At 45.8% G+C, this 17,582-nt stretch overlaps 1 protein-coding gene across 3 annotated transcripts; it reads left to right on the forward strand.

Annotated features, from left to right (window-relative positions):
- Nucleotides 1–9,603: 9,603 nt before the first annotated feature.
- Nucleotides 9,604–12,660, forward strand: LOC120810396 (sialic acid-binding Ig-like lectin 14). Of its 3 annotated transcripts, XM_078094721.1 has the most exons (7): nt 9,604–9,838; nt 10,111–10,509; nt 10,732–11,040; nt 11,362–11,619; nt 11,705–11,734; nt 12,252–12,348; nt 12,448–12,660. In XM_078094721.1, the coding sequence occupies exons 1-7, from the start codon at nt 9,778–9,780 to the stop codon at nt 12,554–12,556; spliced, it is 1,263 nt and encodes a 420-aa protein (XP_077950847.1). In that variant the 5' UTR covers nt 9,604–9,777; the 3' UTR covers nt 12,557–12,660. The 3 variants fall into 3 exon arrangements, with proteins under 3 accessions (XP_077950847.1, XP_077950848.1, XP_077950849.1); XM_078094722.1 differs by lacking the exon at nt 11,705–11,734; XM_078094723.1 differs by lacking the exons at nt 12,252–12,348; nt 12,448–12,660 and adding an exon at nt 11,807–12,036.
- Nucleotides 12,661–17,582: the final 4,922 nt, after the last annotated feature.

Here is a 17,582-nt window from a genome sequence, read left to right on the forward strand (position 1 = left end):
AAATGCAGAAGCTCTTTCTGAGATGCTGAAGCTGAAAAGGAGGAACATTCTGTGTGGCTAATTAATCAGTGACACAAGATGCACCCCAACAACGCCACAGTTTATTTCCCTATTGATTGTGTAACGGTCATAGAGGTCATCTCCTTTTTGTTCAGTTCACTGTCATGAAAGTGGAGCACAGATGTCCTTCATTATTCATGTTTGAAGGTTTAAGGTGCATATTGTGATTCTGTGAGGTTTATGACTGCATGATGACAATACTTTGCATTAATGTTGTTTGCACAAAGAGGAAAGACGTAAAAGATAACCGATGGGGAGAGTTTGTTTAGAGCGGAGTCCCACGGCTGACATCACTGTGGAGAGAAGAGACCAGAAAAAAGAGAACCAGGTCAAACCGTTCCTCTTTCTATTTAAATGTCTTTTCCTGAAAAACTCATGTACCAACCACATGTGATCAGCATAATTTGAGTCCTTAGTGAAGTATGTAACTACTTCAAATATACTCACAAGAATACAATTGAAAGGTTGGAAAAAGGGGAGCGTATTAATTTATATTTAGTTCATACGTGGTTGACTTTTTAAAGCCATTAACAGTTTAGAGGTACTTTGCACCTTTGCCTCAGCAAAACAGGACTAATAGATTGAAGTCCACTGGAAATCTGCCTTTAAATATTTTTTGAGATTTGGATTAAGATTACTTAAATTGTTTTTCCATTTTAAACAAATTTACATACTCAACACCCGAGTTTGCAACTATTCTTTAAAAAAAGACAGATGATTGTGTACCCGTATGTGAGCCTAAAATAGCCATCAGATACTGTGGGACGAGCTCAATGGGCGTTTATTTATTAATGTTTGACTGCAGCTAAAACGCACTGTATTCAGAGCTGCCAACTTTTCAAAAAAACCTTAAAAAGTACTTAATTGAACCACATGTCATTAACGTGCCTTAGTCTTTGCTGCTCCGGAGTTTCTCCCGCGGTTGTGTCGGTTTGAAAATCGTATTCTGTTGGTAACTTCGGGACTCTTTGGGGTAAACAGGATGTCTGTGCAGCGAAAGGGTTTACAGATGCGCTCCTTAGCGCCATCTATCGTCGGGGAGTTTGAAAGGGAACAAACGCGCTTCGGCCCAAAATCAGAATTTTTTTTTTTGCCGTGAGAAATTGGTTGTGTGGCGTGAGTGCGTGTGAAAACAATCAAAAGCGTGTGTCACACGGCGAAACCGAGAGAGCTGGTAGCTCTGCTTTTATTTGTTACGATGTGCAAACGGACCCAAGTGCAACACGCGGGACCACCTCGGCTTCTACCAATCCAACAGCAGAATTTATTTTCTCCGGCAGGACAAAAAAACCCAACAGGACACACAAGTCAATTGTGAGTGGCTGAAAAAAGGAAACGAGTGGAATCGGCCACGTGCGCTCCGATCCGTCATCACTCGGAAGGGTGATTGTGCCGCTGCGCGACGAGGCGGCGGACTGACAGGGGACCTCGACTGTGTGACACCAGAGGCTCGGATGCAGGAGCAGGTCGCTGCTACGAACTGGCGACCTGCTCGGCCAGGTGAAGAGCCGAGGTTCGACGCTGGACGGCAAGAGTGAGAAAAAACAAACAAGCGGTTATTGCGGAATCACGCAGGACTGAAATCACTCACGGAGCCGAGATACCGGCGTGCTTTAACGGACGGACTGACAGCTGGAGGCGAGGAAAGCTGCGGTATTCATGTCGGCTGGGATGACGGGAAGATGAGACACAGCTGTGTCAATGGAGGAAGGCGTGGCAGTGGGCGGGACTCTGAGGACACTGCTGGTGACACAGAAACAAAAACACAAGCACGTGGCAAAACAATCAGGGGAAGGAACATCAACATGAGGAGAGAATATGGGGGAAACTGAGGGGGATAAACACCAGGGTTAGACAGGGATCAGAGTATTTGCTTTAGTTCTTGATGGACCAATGGATTCAAATGTTTAGAATTAGGATTGTAGGGTGTGAAAACCTTTAGATGTTGGCGCCCTCAGGTGGTAGTATTTAGAACAAAGGTCACGGTGCAGAAGATGCAGGGATGCAAGCACAAAAACATCTTGTATCCTGACTTAGGATGTCATGAAGTTTGCTTCGCCGGTCATATTGTTGCTCACAGGGGTGAAAAGGGGGGTGAAAAAAGGCTCCGGCACGACGCTGCAACGTGGACTCGAGTGTGTCAGCAAGCAACGACACCGGAGAAGCAAAAGAGAACCTCAAAATCCAACAGAACACGTCGGGAAAAGAGGGTGAGTGTTCTGAGTAAAACGCTGCCTCATGACTGGGGTGTTCCAGAAAGCGGGTTATGTGAAAACTCAAGAGTAAGTTAACCCTGAGATCAGGGAAAGATAGAGATAGAGAGGTAACTGACACTCTGAGTCAATCACCACGGCAACAGACTGTGAGCGTAACCTGCTCGCTGGCAGGTTTACTATGAGAAACCCGGAGTTTCTACCGTCTCCTCCCACACGAAGGAAGCTGGTAGAAATGGATTGCCCATTCCTACCGAATCCAATTGACATCGACGCCGTCGTGATCAGAAATGCTTTACGTCGCGAGAGTCTTCCGACCCAGATTAGACGTTTTATCATTTCCAGAGGAATTTATGTTAGAACGCTACCGCTTTTCCTCACAAGGTGTCATTTATCTCACTAACATTCTCCGGCCGTATATCACCAACCTCACACACCGGACGTGCACTCACATCGGAGCAAATCTTATGCATCGCGCTACGTTTATTTGCAAATGGTAGTTTTCTTTACAACATCGGGGATGCAGAGCACTTTGGCAAGGCACCAGTTTGTAGAGCTGTGAGGAAAGTTCCCCTCGCACTGAAGCGCCTGTTACCCGTGATGTTGGTGTTTCCCGGACACAAACCTCTTAGAACCATCAAAGAAGAATTCCACAGGATTGCAGGTGACTGATGTAGAAATCATAGATTATATTTTCTTAAATTATGATGTACATTCTGCTGCGACCTCAGAAGCTTAATTAGCTGTCATTTTGCAGGGCTTCCAAATGTGATAGGATGCATAGATGGGACAAATGTTCCCATTACTGCTCCTGCACTCGATGAAGGGGACTATGTGAGTAGAAAATCCTTTCACACAAAAGCAAAGTTTGAAGAACAAAATTAATATTTCAAATGAAAATTATTTCAAATCTTTTCAATATCGTGACTTTATTTTCAATTCATTTTTCCAACTCATTTGATAAATAAAAGTGACTTTTCATGGAAAACACAAAATTGTCTGGGTGACCCCAAACTTTTGAACGGTATGTTGGTTTTATTTTTTTTAAAAGAAGTGTGTACTTGCTGATGTAGTCACTTGTGTCCTGGGAGGTGACAGGTTCGGGCCTCTGCCTTCTTTCTGTTGGCTGAGCAAAACTCAGTTTCTTTGTTTTTTAATTAGTATTTTAATGAGTGTTGGTGTAGGCTACGGCGTCACATTTTAAATGACTTCGATAGGAGACACTTAGACACATTTTTATTTTATACCTAAGTGGGGTATTGTGTGAAAATACCTGTAAAAACAACATATTAGGGGTTTAATTTACTATTTCAAGTAGCCACTGAATTAATATTTACTTTGTTTTATAGCCTGTCAATTAAAACAACTGAATCAAAAAGAAAGTGAGGTGCAATCATAGCCTATCAATATATGCCCTTTTTGAATTATGTTTTTATATTTCATTTTTAGCTGCTTCCAGGTCCTTTTTTCCCCCCTGTTGGATTGCACCTAAATGAAAATCAGATTTCATTCCTACTTATATTCATAACTATAAGCTGCGACGATCTTACGGTTAAATGTTATGTCAATAGAACAGTACATTCAAACTTAAGCGTTGACTCGGGCAGCGATTTTCCCCATGCAGTCTCTCTCTCCTTCGCTGCTGCAGCTGTATTGTGGCGAAATACATGCTTATGCTCACCGTAGGCCTGCAGAAGGACCTCCCACTCAAACACAGTGAAATAGCGTGATCTTTTATTTACTGTTGTCATGGTGACTGGTGGTGACTCGTGCTATCGGGGCTCCATTGATGGATGGACTCAGTTTGTTGAACCTCCCTTCTGGAATACCCCCGACATCTGCAGCACCTTCATTGCTTCCACAAGCAATGGGCGAGCAGTCAGAAGAACGTGAAATTATGCATATTAGTTCAGAGATGGACTCTTTTCTTTTGCTCCTCTTGAAATGGATGAAATGCAGAAACAAATGTTAGTTTTCTTATGACTTATTGATTTGTGTTTGCTTGATTGTTTTAGGATTTACTATTTGTGTGTTCTGAGTTGTTTTGTTGTATTTGTTTACCAATTAACAATCGTTTGTGACTCCATGTGAGCTTTTATTAATAATGGAATAAAGAAAATGTAAGTCACTTTCATGTAAACCAAGATTGCACATTTTGTTTTTGTCTGATGGAGCAATCACTTTGTTGGAACAATGTAAATAAAGGTGATGAACATGGGTGAACTATTTTAACATTAGCTTTTCTTTTTACATATTTTAATTATTGTGTTAAAATAAAGATTTGTGGATTATTATTTCCGCCCTGTCTCCTCTTGGGTCATTGTTTCACTCTCCCCAAATAGAAACTGTTGAGGGTGTTTGGTTGCATGTAACTATTTGTTCACGAGGTGGCGCTGTAACGCTTTATATGACATTGAGTCACGTGTGACTGAACTTTACCACTGTTCTAAAATGAAACCTGTCGTGTCACATGACATGACATTTAAATGCATCATCTTTCCAGGTATTTTTTAACATGAAGAAGCCGCAATATATTATGTATTTAATTAATTTGTTCCTCTGCATTCCAGATCTGCTTTCCTCATTTCTCATCAGCTTCACAATCCTGCACGTCCTCATTACGTTTTTCATCGGGATTCTCCTTTCAACAACCATCTGCTGTTTGGCCCTAAAATGCTGCAGGTACTTTTTTTTTTTTTTCTTTACTTGCATAACTGTTCTTTTTTTTTTTTTTTCACCCGTGTGAGCAACAATATGACCGGCGAAGCAAACTTCATGACATTTTAACAGGTCCTCACTTAAAAGCCAGTGTCGTGAAGAAACGTGCAGTGCCTAGCCGGTCCAGGAGTTAGTCGACCCGGGGCATTGGGTAGGCATCGAACCGTGACACGTCGTTCACCCTGCGATAGTCCACGCAGAACCGTACAGATCCATCCTTCTTAGCCACAAGGACGATGGGGCTGCACCAGGCACTGCTGGACTCTTCTATTACCCCCAACTCCAACATACTGGCCAATTCCCTCCGAACCACTTTTGTGTTCAGGCAACCTGTAGGGTCGTGACCTCACCGTTGGATGCCTGGCCAATAAAATCGGGTCATTATCCGGTATAGCGTTTTTTCGTCCCTAATCAAAGAAAAGTCCGGAAATGACTGCGCTGCGTCAGGGCGCACCAGATGACCATCAATTCGTATCACTTGGTCGTAGGCTGAGCGTAGGGTCTCGTCACGAGACTGTTCGAGTGGCGAGCACCGCGGGCCTCTGCGTCGGCGGCTCCGCCGCGGGCCGTTCAGCCAGCTGCTCCAGCGCCTGGGCTTGTCTCCCCACCTGGGCCTGGAGCTCCCCCAGGCACTGTCGGTTGGCGTCCGCCTGCTCCCTCAGGATGACCGCCAGGTTCCCGATCATCTGGCCGAGCGCCACAATCTGCTGGGCCGCCATCCCCTGCTGGTGCTAGTCGTCCACCGCTTCTATCCCCCAGTCACGTCGGGCGCCACTGTAACGTGTGGGTCTGTGGGGGTCCCGGAATAATGAGGATGCGGCTGAGGGTTTTAGTGAACAGTCTTTATTTGATCGGTTTTTCAAGCACAACCGGCTCCAGCCTCCTCGCCCAGCTCTCTCGCCGGATCTCTCCTACTTAAAGGCAGAACAAAACACACACACTGATTAATATCAGCTGAGGCTGATCATGCCTCGTTATGCACCTTTCCCGAACCACTCCCTTCTCCGTCCCTTCTCCGGCTTCAGCCTGCTAACAGTCAGCTATACCGAGACAGCTGAGCTAAACTAAGGAAGCCACATTCAAACTCGCCGAAGCATAAAATAGTCGTCGCGGTCCGCAGTCTGTGCACAACGTCATCATGGCGCTTTAATATCCGCCGTACTTTTCCTGTCTGTTAGCTGCGTGCGAATTTAGGGGGAAAAAGTATCGTGACTTAGTCAACCACCAACATGTTCGTCTCGTTAACGAAAGTTAGAATAGATTTAGTTTTTATTTTTTAAGATCGTTTTCGTCACGTCTAAGTCATGGATGTAAAAGATTTGTTAACGAAAAATGGTGACAGGGATCCGGCGATACCGTTGCCGCACAGGGACGTTATCTAAGAGCGGGATCTCGTGGGAGATCATATCAGTGCAACTTAGGTCCCCGTCATGGGCTGAAAAGACTGACCCAAACTGATCCAAAAGCACTCTCACCTCACCCTGTGCTTCCTGCTGGCAAATGATCCAACTCCAGGCCTTCCATCTGACCCGGCACTAGTGGGGAAACTGACTGAGAAGCCACGGTAGCCACCACAGGTGGCACCTCATTGACCCCAGAGGGTAGACTTACCACTCGTACCTCCTTCAAGGTCCCAACACCAGCATATCAGAGGACCCTACATTCACAGTGGGAATGTAGGCTGTGCCCCGCACCACCAACACCAGGGCAGGAGAACCAAGGAGCCCGGCAGGCAGACCAGAGTAAAGGGACTCAAACAGCACAGTAGTGCCAGAGTACCGTTCTGAGCATGTGGCAGCAACAATTTTCATCACGCCACCTGGGGTACGACAAGCCTTTTTACCATGAATCTTGACTGTCCCTGCTCCCCGATCAGCTGTAATACTGGCTTCATGGCACCTTTTTGGAGGGCCTGCATAACAAGCTTCCCCATAGCACCTGCGGATGACATTCATCCCTCAAACACTGGGAACCTGTGAAGACACACCTCCAGGGGGGTCTTTAATGACCAAAATCCCACAAGCTGGCAGTAGCTTACCACAAAGCTCCACATCTAACTAAATAACCAAGGTAATGGATGGCCAGGCCATTGGCGGCCCTGAGCTCGAGCCAGTGACAAGATTTGAGCCGCTTATGGCCCCAGGGCTTAAACTGCTGGTGAGTAAGAGACTGATGGTCAACACCATAGACCCTGTATCTACCAAGCACGAGACCCAAACACCGCCCATGTTCAGTCAGTTCGTTCAACTGCTGCAACTTGAGGATTTCCCTCATCTCACACAGCTCAGAGGCTTGAGCGGAACTAATGCCTACCTGGCAACTGCCCTGGACCACACACTGAGCACCGAAGACAGAAGGGACAGAATGGCTACGACCCCTAAAACCTCCAGGTAAGCCCTCTCGTTCCCATCTGATTGCCTCACTCTAACCTCCAGCAAAGTAGCAGCAGGCTGCCGGCGCGCAAACCGCTTCAACTCACGACGAAGCGACCCATCCACCACGTGCTCCACAAACTCGTCACGTAACAGAACCTCTGCATTGGGTAGGCCACCAGGTGTACGCTGCTTAACAGACGTCATGAGGCCCATTAATGCTAATGCAAATGCAATAGTCTCTCCCTCGTGTTGCCGTCGGGAGAAAAAGGGCTCTTGCAATGCTACGTATGACTGCACACCCATATAGCTCAATGATCTTGGCTGGGTCTGCACGCTCTTCACTGGGGGGGATACTCAATCTCGTATAAAAAGAACGCCTGATTTAATGCAGACAAGTGGCGTGCTCTCATACAGGCTTGCACCTCCTCCAGCCACTCGGCTAACCCAATGCCGGACTTTCCCCTAAAGATGGAACACTTCCTGTCCCTGGGTACAAAAAACAGTCTCTGTTAAAGAGGCACTGGTAGTGGAAGGAGCAGCAGGTTGAAGAGGAATTGAGGGTGCTGTACCAGGACCACGCACGGTCGCAACCTGTTCCTGTCTCAGCCTCTCATTATCTGCTCTTAGCGGAGCGACTGAATCCCTCAGTTCATGCAATTCAGTCTCCATCCCTAAACTTGCACCAGCTACGCTGGTGAGGGCAGTTTAAATATTCTAATGTTGCCAGACAACGGGAATTTCACCCAGGGAATTGTTTTAAATCTTCTACACCCAACCAAAAGAAAAGGATGCACTCCAGTTCGCCGCAAATGAGGTAGAGACACAATTTAAAATACAAAATGCAATTTTATTAAATTCAATTTACTGTTTAAAAACCTCACTCTGGGACGAGCAACGGGGGAACCAATCAGGGCTGAGACTTACAACAATGGATTGTCCAAAAAAAAGGGGACCCAAGGAGCACCACACGTAAAACTAAAAATGAAGCAAACCCAAACATGCAAAAACATAACAAAAGAGCCACCTGGGACACCAATCCACCACCGCAGACTCAGCACCTGAATAGGGGGGGGAGATGATAGCAACAGCTTTAAAATAAAATAAATTAAACCAAAACTAATACAGAAAGAGAAAATTAAATTTAAACAAAAACCATACCAATAAAACACCAAACAAATTGCTTAACCAAAGCTTACTGAAATCACAAAATGAGGAAAACAAAGGATCCAAACAAATAATAAGTACGGCCTGTCTCATACGCAGTTAAAATATGTCTTTACCCAGTTGGGAGGCCCACAGCGAAACACAAAAATGAGCAATCTGGGGAGGCCAAAACAAAGCAAACCGAAACAGGGTAAACACAGCCAAAGGCAAAGCAGACCCAGACAGTGTGAATTTCACCAAAGGCAAAGCAGCAGTGGTCTCTGGCAGGTTAGCTGGTGCAGTGCTGATGCTCAATGATCCTTTTGCCCTGCAATACAAAGCAGACAGGAAAACCTTACCATGGCTGGAGGAGGGAGCTAAAGCCACTGCCCTATATACCAGTCAGGCCGTTTCAGGACAATCCGCGTGGGTCGGAGGGGTCGACAGCCTACCTGTCACCACACGGAGCAGCGTGAAAGACGCCAGGATGTGTCGTAAGCCCAGCCTCTGGCAAATGAAAGGCAGACTCTAAAATATTCAACTATAAAAACCACACTGTTACAAGTATGGATGTTCTTTCAACAAAAATGTTAAGCTGCATATATTTCCCGCACTTTAAAGACTAAATATATCATTGTCATTATAATGCAAGTCACTCACATGCACCCTGCCCCCACTATGCAAACGCATGTGTTACATTGTGCGTTGCTGTGTAGAAGTAGAGTTGCTAGATTAACTATTAGTTTCTTAAGGTGTCACATTTTCTCAAAGTTATCAATCTGAAATTAATTATAAATCATATGTACATTAGTGGTTTATCTAATTAATTAATGTTGTGAGAAAATAAGTCCAAAGAAAACGCTGCTAAATTCTTCTTGTTTAGTGAACAAACTGCAGTAGAATAAAGATTTTGTGAAACAATGCTCTGAAGTCTGGCTTTAGCAACAAAACCCTCCAAATATACACACAAGATGTATTTCTAATACAGATATATATAAATATATGTAGCACGGGTTAGTAGTGTAGTAGTGTGAAGAGAAACTTCCTTTAAACGAGTTGTTCCGCGAAGAAGAACGAAGTAGAAGAGGAAGAAGACGAAGAGGAAGAGTGAGTTCAGAGACGCTCGGCAGAGATCAGCGTGGTGAGAAGAGAGCAGGAGAACCAGACCAAGAGACGTGAAACAAGCGGCACCGGACTTAAATGACCACATTTAAACGTTAGTTCTTGTTAAAGGAAAAGAGACTGACTGTCTCCATCGTCAAATCAGGATGTTTGTTCTCATCTGTGCGACTCTGCTCTTCTCTGTGAGACGCATCACTGCTGCCACAGGTATGAATCTTTATTATAATCTAGTTATGATGCCAACATTTAAGGTGTGAACAAAGTACACAGCAATAGTTTGCTTTGATAAATGTTAATATAATATCATTTATATTATTATCTTGTTTACGAAAAGTTATAATGTGTGAAGAAATATTCTGAAAACAAGTTTTATAAAACAAAAACTTCCATGTCCAAGTATTTCCTTCTCTCACCATTTATTAAATATTATGCAGTATTTTCAAGATTTAAACAGTTTCTTTCACTGTTTTCATCAACAGGTCCACAAGTGTGGCAGGAGGAACCCTGTAAAAATGGATCCTGTGTCACGTTCAGTGAAGGAGGAATAAAAGCAGAGGCTGGACTCTGTGTGGTCATACCGTGTTCTTTCAAAACTTCCAATTTTACACCCAAACATCTGATGTTTTACAAATGTGAAGCATCAAAACAAAATTGTGCTAAGTCAGACGTGATATTTCACTCCAACACGAACAACAACAAAACTCAGCCCCGGTTTGTTGGACGAGTTTCACTGCTGCAGCCTGACCTGAGTCTGAAGAACTGCAGCATCATCATCAATGACCTCACTGAGTCAGACTCTGGATCTTATTGGCTCAGATTACTGGACGGAAACAAGAAAACACATCAATCCTCTTCAAAAGTAAACATCGCTGTGAAAGGTACGATGAGCTTCAATATATTTAGTTAATCTAATATTCATCACAAATTCTGTATTTACAGTCTAAATGGAGCATGAAACAATGTTTTGCATTTTGACCTCTTTGGTCAAACAGTACAAACTGCATCAGTTCCTGATAGAAGTTCCACAGATGTTGGATTGAAGTGAGTGTTGAGCTTCAGGCTGCTCCCCTGAGTCCTCTCACTGACTGCTCTCCCTTCAGGTCTGACCCAGAAGCCCACAGTGGGGATTCCTCCTCTGACAGAGGGGCAGCAGACCACACTGAGCTGCACTGCTCCTGGTCTCTGCTCTGGATCGGATCCTGAGATCACCTGGACGTGGAGAGGAGCAGGAGAGAAGGACTCTCACATCACAGGAAACATCACTGCTGGGAAGACGTCTGTCACACGAAGACGCAGCTTAACTTTGACCTTTAACCCTTCAGCTGAACACCACGGCACCGATGTGACCTGTAAGGTCAGATTCACCAACGACGTCACTACAGAGGAGACAGAGACTCTGAATGTGACCTGTGAGTATCACTGACCTTCATGCTCACCTTTACTCTATAATGTCTAAAGGGTTTTCCCACATGTAGTATGTATTGTTGATGGTTTTCATCAGCGGTGATCTTGTTGTATGTTTTGCAGTCGGTGGCGTCATGAATTTCAAATGCTGTAAAACATATAAAAGTGAAGAGATATTGTTTGATTTTCATGCTCCTTGTTGAATATTTTTGGTCTTAATGGAGTTTTCGTTCTTACTTATTTGGCTTCAACCAACATAATAGTTTGATAAAAAAAGATGTTCTGTTCACAAATTCTAAAAGTTTGTATAAAATGTTTTTCTGAAGATATGAAGAAACCTGTGATCAGCGGAAACACAGCGGTTAAAGAAGGAGATGTTCTCCGTCTGACCTGCAGTGGAGATAGTTTCCCTCCATCTCGTGTCACCTGGACTAAACTTCCAATCAAAAATGTCCTGCACCACGTGAGTGGAGCAGCAACTCTTCTCATCTCTAATGTGACAGCAGAGTGTTCTGGTCAGTACGTCTGTACAGCGGAGCAAAGGATCACTAATGTGACTACAGCTGCTGAAGTAACCGTGACGTGTAAGTAGGCTGCAGTCTGAAGGATCTTCATGTTCTTTTACTTTATTGTTCGCTTTGTTCTTGAGTTTTTTCTTTCTGTTTGCAGTTTCTCCAAAGATCAGTAATCAAACCTCTGGTGAGTGTGTGAGCAACAATATGACCGGGGAAGCAAACATTTTAAAGTTTGTGTGTTTGTGTTTTACTTTAGCCACCATCACATGGCCGCTGCTGGAGACTCACACATTATTCCGTCATCAGCACACTAACAACAACAACAACAACAACAACACTGATGTTGAGTATTTCAGCAGCAACCAAGTTCGTTAAGTGAAACACACATTAAGCATCATAACCTCAGGAGAGCAGGACGGTGAACACACACAGAGATAGTTGAGACTCTATTGTTGTTTATAGAACAATTTGTTAAGTTTTGAAAATGTGAACTATGATGAAATTATCCATTCCAATAGAATACATATAATCATAGCCTTCACCTTTAATAGAAATCCCACCATCTGCTGTGGATTCAATATTTCTGAGTTATTTAATTCATAAATTGATGTCGTTTTTGGTGTCTGTCATTAACAGCTAACACTGGTTGACTGTGTAAACTTTAATAACACTAAACTACATTATGTCATTTGTAATATTAGATCAACATGGACCGTGTGCAGAGCTTCCCTGGATGGTGATCGCTGTTGTTTCTCTCATTGTGAATATCATCTGCATGATCCTTTTGATGTTTCTCTGGTACGTCTCTACTTCATCATGTGGTTCTTTGATCACTACGTCGATGCAGCGGAGACCTTGAGACAACACGTCATGTCTCACTCTTTCTTCTCTCCAAAGGAACACAAGGAAAAAAGTGACGCCAAACCAAGAGGACAGAACTTACATGTCACTGCAGAAAACCCACCAATCCCCAGAGTATGATGTCATCGCTCGACCTCTGAACTAAGAAGCGTCAGCTTCCACTGAGCGATCAACAAGATGGTTCTTCTGTTCCTCCTTCAACATGCGTGAAGGTTCATGAAAATGGTTCCTAGACTCCTTTTGATTTAACTGTAATCTATATCCCGCTTTGGACTGTTATTAATATTAAAGTAGTCCCATAATGCATGACTGTAAATAATCTTTGTTGAAACATTGTAATTTCTGGTTTTACTTAATTAGTGAGTTCATTGATCGTATCAGTAGAAGCGCTTTTCAAACCCACAACTTGAATTTAATTTTTACCACATATTTGATTGATGTTCTCATATTCTTTAATTCATGACCAATATAACATGATTTGATTTGGAGAGGGTGTTTATCACAGTTGGGGTATCAATGATTAGGTGGCCCAGAAATAATGTGATTAGAATGATCAGGTGGTTCTTTCTTCTTTTATCCATCTTTAAATCCTAAAAATACAATTTTATTATTCATTACTGTTTATTTTGAAGTAAATCTAATTCCCTAAAGCCTTTCACTGCTGAGTACATTATTATATAATAGTAAATTAATAGGAGCTCATCTCTTTTACACGTTTTTCACTTACATTTGTCACTGCTTGTAATAATAAACAATCTTACCAGTTCGCTGTCAGTTTTCAATACGCATTCAACTGAAATGTAATCTTCAATCATTTATTTTGCTTAAATTTTGCTTTTATTCAACTCATAACAAGGGGGAAGAGGGATTTATTTAAAACAGGCTCATATAATAGACTGGGATTTAATTCCAATTCACTATATTTGAGATAAATACACATGATTACAAAACAGTCAGTTTAATCTTATCCAGTCATCATGCACATCTCTCCGGACTTTTGCAACACACGTGCTCTGCGTAATTCACTCATGCTTTCAAATACATTTACCAGGTTTAATTAATTGTACAATGACATCTAAATGCATATGGCAACATAATGAAATCATATTAAAGGAAGGAAATGAAAAAGACAAACCTAAGTCCATACATTTCTTTGGAAGTGTTCTAAGACGTAACCAGTTGTTTCAGATCCACTACACCAGCGATTCCCAAAGTGTGGGCCGCGAAGGTGCTGCAGGTGGGCAGAGGTAATTTACAATAAATAAATAAGATGTTTTTAATTTTCAATTTGAAAAGTTTGAAATTAATATCAAAATGATGCGGCACATTAGTTATGTGAAAAATGAATTGAAAACTATTTAAACGAACAGATTAATGAAACAATAGGGCTCTCGCTCGAAACGGCAGCTCTTGTCCGCCTGTCGTTATTCAACAAAAGGCGCCGCCAAACAAAACAATGTCAAATGTGGCGCCTCTTGTAGTATTAAAGTAAATATACCGCATTTTCCGCACTCTTAAGGCGCATTTAAAAGCCATTAATTTTCTCAAACGACACTGCCTTATAATCCGGAGCGCTTTATATACATGGATCGATTGGTTAATCGGTTGATCCATACTGGTTGTACACGGCGCTCAAGGCGCTCTGCCAAACATGCCAAAGCTCGTCTACGACGGCGAGATGCTGAGCGGCGCTCAAGCGCGTGAGATATGGAGCTTGTTTCAGGGCGCGTCGGAGAAGCAAAGCTGTCGTTCTTGCCGAGCACTTCATGAGATTAAAGAGCGAGAGACGGCGCCCTTTTCTCTACAGTAGCTGAACCATCTTAACGGGGAAAATAAGTTATTCTAAAAGGGGCCCTTGGCAGGCGGCGTGGCTGGAGAGCAGCTACGGCGGCAAATCACTGTCAAAATTCGAGAGCGCAAATCAGGTTGATGCGCGCGCGTAAATCAAACCTCCGCGAGCAAAAGTTCATCTCGCGCGAGATATTTGCTCCCCTCGCAAAACGTGAAGTTCCTCGCTCGCGAGGTTAGTCTCTGCTCGCGCTCAAAGGTGTTTTCTACGTGCTCGCTGTTTTTCTTTCTGAAAGTAAGGGGGCGGAGCCAGTCACCATGGTCTCTACACCTGATTGGTTCCAAACCCCGTCTTTGGATTGGCTGGAGTGATGCATTCACACAACTATAGAAGCCCATTTCCGCACTAATGTAAGGGGATAGAAAGTCGAAATTATGAGATAAAACGTTGTCAAAAAACAAACGCCCCCTTCGGTGATCGTAGTGGACCGTAGATGAGAACCAGCTACAACCATCATTTACCATCATTACCAGCACATTAAGACCAATGCGTCCAGCTCGCAGACCGGTCCGTATTTGTAAAATACCGAGAAAGAAAAAGTCAGAATCTGTGAATATCTTGCCAACTTTCAATACGGATCGACTTTTTGAAAAAAAATAATAATGAGGTTGTTGTGAATGTGATATGTGATATACAAGAAATGCGCAGGCTCCTCCATAGTTCGGTAAAGTTGGCAAGATATTCAGATTCAGACTGACAGACCGGTCTGCGAGCTGGACGCATTGCTCTTAATGTGCCGGTAATGATGGTAAATGATGGTTTTAGCTGGTTGTCATCTACCCCCTTGCGTGTCCCGTGCCTTTTCACACCTCCTTGCGTCCTTGCGTGTGTGACGCAAGCCTCCCGGGACAAATGTGTCCTTGATGAAAAGCAGCAGTGGTGATGCACGGGGCAATAAAGTCTAATAAACAAATACATTTAAAAATAAATAAATAGACGTGACTCTCTAGGTCGTCTTCAACAAATGTAGAAGCATGCTTTATTGTTTTAATAATCTATTTGTTTAAATAGTTTGTGCTTCATCAATTAATGTTTCACATAACTAATGTGCCGCATTATTTTGATATTAATTTCAAACTTTTCAAATTGAAAATTAAAAACATTTTATTTATTTATTGTAAATGACCTCTCGCGGCCCACCATTGGGCCCACACTTTGGGAATCGCTGCTCTAAAATATTCAACTATACAAACCACACTGTTGCAAATATATCATTGTCATTATAATACAAGTCACTCGCATGCACCCCGCCCCCACTATGCAAACGCATGTGTTACATTGTGCGTTGCTGTGTAGAAGTAGAGTTGCTAGATTATGTATTAGTTTCTTAAGGTGTCACATTTTCTCAGAAACACATCGTACTTCTCCTTTTTACTGTTGTCAGGGTTGCGGGTGGAAGGCAGGACTCAAACGCAGACTTGCGGAAAACAAAAGACTTTAATAGTCAAAGCTCAAAAAACACAGGAACCGGGGGCAAAAGCACACAGACGAGAAACTACGGCGATCCAAGACGAAAGACATGCGTGGCGAAAGACAATGACGCGACAAGTGACACAAGAGACACATGGCTTAAATACACAAGGGAGGTGCAGGTGATTGGACACAGGTGGAAACTATTAGACGAACACAGGGGATGACGAGACAAGGCAGGAAGTGAAGTTACCCGGGGACACGAGTGGCAGAAAACTACAAAATAAGACAGGAAGTGAACCACACCGTGACAGTACCCCCCCCTTAAGGGCCGAATTCCAGACGGCCAACACTAGAGCGAACAAGGGGTGGGTGGGGAGGGAAACCAGAGACGTTGGTCGGACCACCCTGGAAACTCTGGCGGGCGGCCTGGCGGGCGGCCCGACCGGCGGGGAGCCTCTGGGGGTCGGCCCGGCGGGCGGTCACCAATCCGGCTCCGGAGCGGCGACTGCAGGGCACGGAACGTCTCTAGAATGGCAGACTCTGAGACACGGGAAACGTCTGGGGTAGTCGTCGTCGGCAGCTCGGGGACACGGGAAACGTCCGGGTTAGTAGTCGTCGTCGGCAGCTCGGGGACACCGGAAACGTCCGGGTTAGTAGTCGTCGTCGGCTCGGGGACACGGGAAACCTCCGGGTTAGTAGTCGTCGTCGGCTCGGGGACACGGGAAACCTCCGGGTTAGTAGTCGTCGTCGGCTCGGGGACACGGGAAACCTCCGGGTTAGTAGTCGTCGGCGGCGGCTCGGGGACACGGGAAACCTCCGGGTTAGTAGTCGTCGGCGGCGGCTCGGGGACACGGAACACCTCCGCAGTGAGGTCCGGCTCGGGGACACGGAACACCTCCGCAGTGAGGTCCGGCTCGTGGACACGGAACACCTCCGCAGTGAGGTCCGGCTCGGGGACACGGAACACCTCCGCAGTGAGGTCCGGCTCGGGGACACGGAACACCTCCGCAGTCGGCTCCGGCTCGGGGACACGGAACACCTCCGCAGTCTGCTCCGGCTCGGGGACACGGAACACCTCCGCAGTCTGCTCCGGCTCGGGGACACGGAACACCTCCGCAGTCTGCTCCGGCTCGGGGACACGGAACACCTCCGCAGTCGGCTCCAGCTCGGGGACACGGAACACCTCCGTAGTCGGCTCCGGCTCGGGGACACGGAACACCTCCGCAGTCGGCTCCGGCTCGGGGACACGGAACACCTCCGCAGTCGGCTCCGGCTCGGGGACACGGAACACCTCCGCAGTCGGCTCCGGCTCGGGGACACGGAACACCTCCGCAGTCGGCTCCGGCTCGGGGACACGGAACACCTCCGTAGTCGGCTCCGGCTCGGGGACACGGAACACCTCCGCAATCGGCGGCGGCTCAGCCCCCCCCATAACCCACCCCGTAGCCCCCCCCTCAAGGGCCGGATCCCAGACGGCCCTCAAATCACCAACGGGAGGGTGGGAGAGGACCATGGGATGGGAGGGAGGGAGCCTGAGTCTCGGAGCGGGGACTGGCCGAGTTGGGGGCATGGAGCGTGGGGCCGGTACTGGTCGGGTCGGGGGCATGGAGCGTGGGGCCGGAACTGGTCGGGTCGGGGGCATGGAGCGTGGCGCCGGAACTGGTCGGGTCGGGGGCATGGAGCGTGGCGCCGGAACTGGTCGGGTCGGGGGCATGGCTGAGAGTCGGGCCGGCCCAGCGGGAACGGGAGAACGCTGCGGCGGCCCAGCGGGAACGGGAGAACGCTGCGGCGGCCCAGCGGGAACGGGAGAACGCTGCGGCGGCCCAGCGGGAACGGGAGAACGCTGCGGCGGCCCAGCGGGAACGGGAGAACGCTGCGGCGGCCCAGCGGGAACGGGAGAACGCTGCGG

The sequence above is a fragment of the Gasterosteus aculeatus genome, chromosome 20 (genome assembly GCF_964276395.1).
Source record: "Gasterosteus aculeatus chromosome 20, fGasAcu3.hap1.1, whole genome shotgun sequence".
In the NCBI taxonomy this organism is placed as follows: Eukaryota; Metazoa; Chordata; class Actinopteri; order Perciformes; family Gasterosteidae; genus Gasterosteus; species Gasterosteus aculeatus.

What these genes read in the sequence shown, in the direction of transcription:
- LOC120810396 (XM_078094721.1), top strand. Translation starts at nt 9,778, where the DNA reads ATGTTTGTTCTCATCTGTGCGACTCTGCTCTTCTCTGTGAGACGCATC. An exon ending in AGTAAACATCGCTGTGAAAG is followed by an intron (nt 10,510 to 10,731) that starts GTACGATGAGCT and finishes CTCTCCCTTCAG; the next exon opens with GTCTGACCCAGAAGCCCACA. An exon ending in TGCTGAAGTAACCGTGACGT is followed by an intron (nt 11,620 to 11,704) that starts GTAAGTAGGCTG and finishes TTCTGTTTGCAG; the next exon opens with TTTCTCCAAAGATCAGTAAT.